The sequence below is a fragment of the Oryza sativa genome, chromosome 10, assembly GCF_034140825.1.
Source record: "Oryza sativa Japonica Group chromosome 10, ASM3414082v1".
Taxonomy (NCBI): Eukaryota; Viridiplantae; Streptophyta; class Magnoliopsida; order Poales; family Poaceae; genus Oryza; species Oryza sativa.
In genome coordinates, this window is record NC_089044.1 from 12,183,947 (window position 1) to 12,192,675 (window position 8,729).

General features: G+C 44.4%; 1 protein-coding gene across 1 annotated transcript; it reads right to left on the minus strand.

The window, feature by feature from the left end:
- Window position 1: 1 nt before the first annotated feature.
- Window positions 2-3,850, minus strand: LOC4348464 (glutamate--tRNA ligase, cytoplasmic). The gene is made up of 7 exons (XM_015758741.3): window positions 3,696-3,850; window positions 3,283-3,427; window positions 2,778-2,868; window positions 2,536-2,689; window positions 1,369-2,444; window positions 815-1,279; window positions 2-518 (listed from the first exon to the last, which is right to left on the minus strand). The coding sequence occupies exons 2-7, from the start codon at window positions 3,417-3,419 to the stop codon at window positions 300-302; spliced, it is 2,142 nt and encodes a 713-aa protein (XP_015614227.1). The 5' UTR covers window positions 3,420-3,427; window positions 3,696-3,850; the 3' UTR covers window positions 2-299.
- Window positions 3,851-8,729: the final 4,879 nt, after the last annotated feature.

Here is an 8,729-nt window from a genome sequence, read left to right on the forward strand (position 1 = left end):
ATTAGTCTTCAAAAAATTCAGATGCCAAGCAATATCAGATATTAGTCTTCAAAAAATTCAGATGCTTGTATCTGGCAGTATGATATCGCCAAGCTAACACGTTGCCATCTAAGAAATGTTGTGTCTTCTTAATAACTGGAGCATGGAGCATGAGAAACATTAAACTGTGCACCAAAACTTAGCGCAAATCACCCATGACACATAAGCGACATTACAGTATGAGATGGGAGTGTTTCAGTAGAGCATTCAGGAATCTCTGACAACTCAACGACTTGAGAAGCTCATCAGAATCATGCCGCCTAGTTCAAACTGGCCTGCTGTCGACCATCAGGGATAGCGAACAAAACCACCGGCTTCGAGGATCTGACAAAAGGGGCATCGCACCTGTAATAGCCTTTCCTCTCAAGCTGTATGACCTCCCCACGCAGGAGGTTCCTCATATTTGCGTCTCCTAGGGCCAGGGTTTCTTTCCGAGTGCATGGGTTCAGGTTGTCAAGGAAGTTCTCATCCTCCTCAAGCTGTACACATGGCCACAAACATAGAAGACATTCAGTGTTAACTCATTGATAAATGAACGAGTAATATAGGAGCTAACTCCAACCAAGAAATGGTTCACATTTTGCATGACAAAAGAGAGAAGGTTTAGTTCCACAATTTTTTTAAAAAACATTACTGTACAGGAAAATATGATATCCACATAGAGAAACTAGAGAAAAGATAGCATGTAATATCAAGTAAAAAAGACAGACTATTTGAGTTAAGGCAAGCAAGAAGCTTTCATGCTAACTACATCTAGCTGGAATTGCTAACTCACCTTCTTCTTGCTAATCAGGTAATCAAATTCCACCAATGAGAGAGGAACCAGATCATCTATGTCCGGAAGCCATGTAACCTTCAATTTTGTTGTCTTCACAGATCCCTCAAGATGTAGTTCTCCAATCAGTTCAGTAATTACTCCATTCTCCATCTTGATTTCTTTAATGATGGCATTTCCCCAGTCCATCAGAGTAACTTCCTCACCCTTGCTAATTGCAGATGCATCAGCATAATCTAGCCAAATTCTGTTTGTGAAGGTTGTTGCCTTCTTTCCTGCACCATCAAATTTCTTGTGCCTTGGCAAAATTTGAACAAATGATTTCTCTGGACCATTAGTAAGCCTGAAGATCACACGCTGATCTTTCAACACAGCAGTATGCCTTGCACAAACTGGGTCAATTATTTTCTTGTTGATTGTCCAGAGTTTATCCCACTCCATAAGATTCAAATTTTTCGAAGCACCCTTCAGCAAAGAAATGGGCATGCAATCAGGATTCATCATTTTCATATGTAAATAACACAAAGCAAGAGCTAACTAGCAGATAGTAATACCTGTTGGAGTATAAATTGTATCAAAGCCTCAACTTTCAAGCCACGGCGTACTATGCCTTGAACAGTGGGGAAACGAGGGTCTGTCCAATCTTCAACCTTCTTGTTCTGCACAAACCAAAGCAGCTTCCGCTTGCTAAGAAGAGTATAAACCATATTCAATCTGCTGAACTCATATATTTCTACTCTCCTCATCCCCATATCTTGAAGAATTCGATAGTATTGTGCATTCCTGTCATGATATTCACTGGAACGAAGAGCATGGGTCACTCCCTCCAGCGCATCAACGAATGGACAAGCAAAGTCATAAGTTGGATAGACCTTGTACTTTGAACCAATACGATGGTGAGGATCAGTGTTGCAACGGTAGTAAACTGGATCCCGAAGGGACTTGTTAGGATCCTGCATGTCAAGTTTACCCCTCACACAGCATTGCATACCCCTTTCAGAACCATTTATCATCTCTTTCCATAGAGACAGATTTTCCTCCACAGTATTATTTCTGCACTTTGACTCCACACCATCCATTCTCTCACTTCTCATTTGCTCCTTTGGTGTGTCATCAACATATGCTTTTCCCTGCTTAATCAGTTTTTCAGCCATTTCCATTAGCTTTGGAAAATAATCAGATGTGTATGTGACAGCATCATATTTGATTCCCAGGGTCTCAATATCTTTTAGGAGGTTTTCAACAAACTCATTGCTTTCTTTTGAAGGGTTAGTGTCATCAAATCGAACAATTAATCGACCTTGATATCTTTCTGCAAAGTACTTGTTCAAGAGTGCAGCCTTTGCATGACCTATATGGAGGTAACCACTGGGCTCTGGGGCAAAGCGAACACACACCTCTCCAAATTTTGCACCAGGGAGATCAACTTCTGGAGCTGAAGGATCCTTTGAGTCATTAACCTTTTCCTTAAGGTTTGGTGCAGGGGATTTCCCAATTCCTCGTTTCCCAACATAAGCAGCTATAACCTCATTCAATGTGTCTTTGTAGTCTGAATCTATGCCATTGAACCAACGGACAAGATTTTGGTATTTCTTTGATTTCCGTAGACTCTCCCATCGTTGACCAATCCCTGAAAGAGAAGATATACATCAATTGTTAGCGCACATTATGAAGCATAGGAGAAGCTTGAGAGTAGAACGTGAAAGAAGCCCATGGCTCACCAGCCAGATTTGACCATACAGTGATATCAGCAATCGTTAAAACATGACCAACCAGAAAGGTCCGAGACATCAAGTATCCATCAACAAATGAGCAGGCAACCTCAAATTCTGATCCTAAAAGGAAGGTGGGGGCGTATTCAAGCCATTCAACAACCTGCCAGTTCATTAACAACAGCAATTTAGAACACTAACAAAACAAAGATTATGAAATATGTTTTAGCAAGAACTTGGTCACAGCATACATGTCCAGACTCAATAGCATCTCGGCCATGGAGGCTTGGAGAGGATTGGGCAATGTACTCGAGAATAGGGTTGATACCACGGAGTGATTCTCTGTGTAGAAACAAAGATTCCCATGAGAAACTATCAGTTCCAGATGGTGAGTAAACCCAAAAGATAAAATAAAGGACAAGTAAAAGTAAAGTGATAATTTGGAAACTAAAATTGGTCATGTACTTCTATGTGAAAAAACAAGTACAGCACAGCCAAGTGAAAAATATAATCAAAACAATGATCATAATAATAGCCACTTGGAAAACACAAGTCAGCAATAAATTGCATTCAGTAATGATGCACAACGTTTCAAACATCATATTTTGCTAAAAAGAAAACAACATCTTTATTTTTGCCATTAGTAGCATCTCCACTTATAGCTAATCAACTCCAGATAGCTAAACAAATGCCTAGAACCTTATGCAATCCTACAAGAAGAAAAAAAAACACATACAGAGAAGAGCAGCCACTTACCCAGAACTGAAGCATAGAACGGGTGCTGAGCCCGCAGCAAGACTAGGATCTATGGACAGGGAGACACCGGCAACCTTAGCAGCAGAAATTATGGAAATTGGCGGGCTGTCCTGAGAAAACGATAACTTCGCCTCCATCGATCCTACTGCAGTAGCACAGATACGAACACGAGATTAGCGGAAATCAGAAAGCCACATCAAAATTACGCACCATCTATCAAATCATCCTGTAAACAAATCAGTCTGCACTCGCTCCACCCCCCCCCCCAACTACCATGGGCGGATCTAACATGCCAAACATCAAGGCAAATTTCTAGAACACAGAGCGAGCTAACTAGGGTTAACGCAAATTCGACAAGAAGTGAAGTGCGTGGGTCGAGAGAGAGAGAGAGATGGGAAAGAGGAGGTGCTAACCAGGATGGATGCGGCGGAAGCGGCAGGAGGACGAACGACGGGGCCCCGCTCGCTCGCGGGATTGATGGGGATCGTCGGCGGCGGCGGCGGAGGATGTGCGAAGGGCTAACCTAAGCAGGGAGGATGGACGCGGCGGAAGCAGCAGGATGACGGATGGGGCCCCTCCTACCACCTACGGATTGCCTCTCTAAACCCTAAACCCGACCGGTGTTCGAACCGGTGAATGAATCCATCGATTGGCCGGTTCTTCCATCGGTTCAATAAAATAGTAAAATTATATATTTTATTTATATTGAGAATTTTGGTTTAATCAACATAAGATATATTTCTAAAATCATGGTAGCAACTAACCCAAATAGTCAGGTGCGCACGCATGTATATAGGTAGAGATAGTAACGGGCCCAACTATTTTCCTTATAAAATTTAAGGGTTGGATCTAAAATACGATGTACTCACTTTTTTATACAGTTTTGGCATGAAAATATTTAAAGGTTAGGTAAAGTTGTGAAAGAACCCATATGCATTGACCGTTGGGGGTTTGATCCCTAGGCCACCCTAGTTCCTTTGGTTCTGCAGATAATCCGGTTTAAATGATTTTTCTCAAGTCAATTACATCTCTAGACTAGGCACTGGTTCTGTTTTTTTTTTTTCAAACCCCCATTTCAGTTCGATTGTTACAACTAGGCTATTGGATGCCACTATTTTCAGATGAAATTACAAAAATGCCACTAGAGAAAGAGAGTAAATCTTTACAAATTGCTAATCACGTTGCCAACATGGAGGGGGCATGAAAATGACCCATTTGCCCTCGTTCGATCTTATTGTACATTGAGTATGCCGATAAAATGCACGTGCAATATTTGAGCAACTATATACAAACATATTTACTAGCAGATCCAATAGGTTCATTGTACTTCAAATATTTGTTACAAATTTATCCTCTCATATCTTGTTCACATTACTAAAATTTTTGCACAGGATAAATCCATAAAAAAAATTGAAACATGAAAATCTATTCATATGCTAGTATATATAGTATACAATTGATCAAATATTGTATTTGTATGTTATTGGCACATTCAATATACACTGAGGTCAAACCAGGGGTAAATGGGTCATTTTCATGTCCATGTTGGCAAGGTGACATATCCTTCCACATATGCAAATTGGCAATTTGTAAAGATTCTCTCTCTCTCTCTCTCTCCCTCCAATGGCATTTCTGTAAGTTCATCCAGAAAAAATGACATCTCACGAGTGGTAGTCCGTAAAGTGCCAAATAATTAAATTCCCGTCAGATATCAAGATAACTCACAAAGGGTCAGGAAGTCAGGATCCCCTAGGGCTAGGCCATTAAGACGATGAATTTTTATTTTATTTTTTATAGGGTTAAGACGGTGGATAAATAAGTACATTTGGCCATGACCCGATTAGGCACGGCTCACCAATGGGCCATGTCGTGTCAACCCACATGCTAAGGCCGGAGCCTAGACACGATCCAGTGAGATGTTTAGTTGTGTCGTGTCAGCCTGGTACAAATGGGTATGTAGGTTGTGTGGAGGCCCGTAACCCAAATTCGATATATACCAAGAAAAAAAGGTGAATAGAGTCCGTTGCATCCCACCGCACAAACTTCAGTAAAGCTCTAGAGAGGTCCTCCGCTCAACGATATCACATTCCTCTTCCTCCTCATCAAACACTATCATGGCCCTTCGCTTCCTACTTCCTCCACCCCGAGCTAGTGAGGCCTCAACGACCGACACATTCAGAATGGGGCAGGCCGCTCCACCACGTCACCGTGCAGGCCTACATCGATGAGCGCCCATCATCGCTTCCTCTGCCTCGAGCCCCTGGCTTCCTTGATTCTTCCCTTCTTTCCTCCTAGCTCCTGCACGATAGTAGCTGCTCAACTGGTGGTTGTTGGCCGGCGCCGGTCGTCGGTCGCCACCATGCCGCACAGCCCTGGCCGTGCTGTGCCATTCCTGGACCATGTCATGCTAGTTTGCTACATGCAATTGTCGTGTTGGCACGTGGGGCTAAGGTGGCGGCCCAAGCACAACATGGCTAGACGGGTCATGCCAACATGACTCGTAGCCAAACGGGCCATGCCATTCTTGGGTCGTGAACTATAAATACATGCCCAGGCCGATACGGAAAGACCTGGCCCATTTACAACCTATAGGACGATTTAACAAACTTATAGCCATTATTTTGTTTATACGGATGAGATCAATTAAGACACCTCATCGCACTTAATTAACTTGATTAGTGTGGAATTAAAGGAAAACTACTGTTTTAAGATGTTCCCTTCCACAACAACGATTACACTCCATCCAACACTAAAAAATAATAATGCACTCTTTACCAAAATAACATGCAAGAACAACATAATCTAGAAAACATATGCATATTCCTTTTGTTTTCATTAGATCAATTTCAAGTAGTGTTGTCCGAGACAAAAAAAAATTTCAATATGCAGAATGAGGATAAACCGATCTCACGGGGATATACACATTTATGTTACTTATCTCATTGTTGAAAAGGAAGATACATTCTCACTAAATCAATACTAATTGAGAGAGAGTTAATTAGGAGAAATTAATCTCAACCGGTAGAAATAGAGGGATGGTTGACATTTTTGCAACTATGTCGGGTGGTTTTAGCATCAACTTTAGGGGATCCACACCCCACGAGGAGTCGGAATCAACTTCGAGCATATGAGGAAATATCCTCAAGGCACCCCGCACAACGATTTTCTCTTCCTTGTTAGGCACAATTATGCACGGATACTTAGCCACCTGGGAATATGAAACATCGACAACTTTTCTAATACTTTTTATTGATTCTTTTCTTTTCATAATTCCTGTACGACGAGCATTGAAAAAACATGTTCTAAGATTTAAAATTTATAGTATAAATATATGGAATCGAAGTTGCAATATATGGAATTCACGGTACACATTTTGATTCTTTTATTGAAAAATGTGGCACCAAAAAATATAGTTAGTCATGATTAATATTACTTGCCAGACTACCAATAAAAATAATCCAATCAAATTGTTTCTCCATTTGATTCAAACCAATACACTTGTCAGCTCAATGTGCCATCCTAAGGTAGTGTTTGGTTGATGGGATGGGATGAACCCATTTTTAGGGGTGTTTGGTTCAGGGGTGAGTGGGATGGGTTGGTCCCTACAGAGGAATATTCCTCTCAGATCCGGGATCAATCGGTCCAGCCAAAACTGGCGGACGAACTCCTCCCACCTGTGACGAGCGACGGCATGAAACCGCCGCTTTGCTCGCGCGCTCTTCCTCAGGAGACGGCGGCGGTGGGCTCGGCAACGGCGGCAGTGGGGGGCTCGGCGACGGCGGTGGTAGATGGCTCGGGCGACGATGGCGGCGGTGGGCTCAACGACGGCGGCGGCGGCGGGCTCGACGACAGCGGCGGCGGGGGGCTCGGTGGCGGCTGATCCAGTGGTGGGGAGGGCGGCGGCGGCGGATCTGGTAGTGTGGAGGGCGGCGGCGGCGGATCCGGTGGTGGGGAAGGTTGTGGCGACGGATCTGGAGGCGGGGAACTCGGCGGCGGGCCGACCGTGCGTCGTCGCGCTTCTCCACCCGCCCGACCGCGATGGTGGCCGTGCTCGCCCTCCTCTCCACCGGCCTCTCCCACTCCCTCTCCCTCTCCCGCGCGGACCTCGCCGCCGTCGTCGTCGCCGAGCCGCGGCTGCTCTACGCGAAGGCCGACCGTGAGTCGTCGCGCTTCTCCGCCCGCCCGACCACGATGGTGGTCGTGCTCGCCCTCCTCTCCACTGGTCTCTCCCTCTCCCTCTCCCGCGCGGACCTCGCCGCCGTCGTCGTCGCCGAGCCGCGGCTGCTTTGCGCGAAGGCCGACACCATCGCCGTCAGCGCTCGGTTAGGTCATCCCGTCCGTCGTCGTCGCCGAGCCCACCGCCGCCGACGTCGCCCGAGCCCGCCGCCGCCGCTGTCGCCCGAGCCGTCTACCGCCGCCGTCGCCGAGCCCCCTGCAGCCGCTCATCGACGCCATCAAGGAGGCCGGCGGCGACCACGTCCGGAGGTGAGGGCAGAGGCGGCGTCGGCCATGGTTGTTGCAAACGGCGTTGTCGGTGGTTGCAAACGGCGCTCATCCCATCCCTCCCTCGTTCCTTGAACCAAACAAAAAACTGGGATCGTCCTATTCTACAAACCAAACACCCGAATGGAATCATTCCAATCCTCAAATCAGGGATGGTTTCATCCCATCCCACCTAGTCCCAGAACCAAACCTAGTCCCAAAACCAAACACACGCTAAGAGAACTTTGAGAGAAATTAAGAAATAGAGGAGGTTATTCACTACCACACACATGAAGGAAAAATACTCAAATCCGTGGTATAATATACTCAAGTTTATCAATAGTTTGGTAATATTATTAAAATTTCATAATTTAACACAAATTTGTTCTTTACCACAGTGCAGGTAAAACAAAAAATCTATCCTGGAATTGTTCTGCTTTAGGTCCCTCAGAGTTATATTTTGAATTTCATTTGCGTCCCTCGACCATAAAATTAGATATAGAGAATCCTTCAATTATCAAAAACTAGTGTCAATCGAGTCCCTCTGCAGTGTTCACTGGCAATTCAGCACCCCTCTCTTCTTTTTCTTCTCATGTGACCGACATGTGGGCCTCACTCAACCACGTAGAACAAAATCCATTATGAAACCCAGACACAAAATGGACTGGTTTTGATAATTGAGAGATGTTGTATAGCCGATTTTATGGTCAAGGGACGTAAATTAAACTCGGCCTATAGTTGAGTGACTTAAAATTCTTGTTACCGAAATTTGGTTTGGTTAAAATAGTGAATGCATCAAAATTAAATTTTGTGTAGTACTGCGAATGGAAGACTACGAAATTACCATTTTTTTGTAGAGATTAGCCAATCTGCAGGTTGCAATCCAAGTTCCGACAGAAGGACGGTAAGCAAGAAAGTGAAATTAACTAATCCACAATAAAGTGTGTAATGAACGGCGCCATAAA

Bases quoted from the DNA above. Each gene is read 5' to 3' on its own strand.
- LOC4348464 (XM_015758741.3), bottom strand. From the start codon at position 3,419: ATGGAGGCGAAGTTATCGTTTTCTCAGGACAGCCCGCCAATTTCCATA. The intron at 2,690-2,777 runs GTATGCTGTGAC...ATGAACTGGCAG, and splicing joins ATGCTATTGAGTCTGGACAT to GTTGTTGAATGGCTTGAATA. The intron at 519-814 runs GTGAGTTAGCAA...CCATGTGTACAG, and splicing joins ACCTGATTAGCAAGAAGAAG to CTTGAGGAGGATGAGAACTT.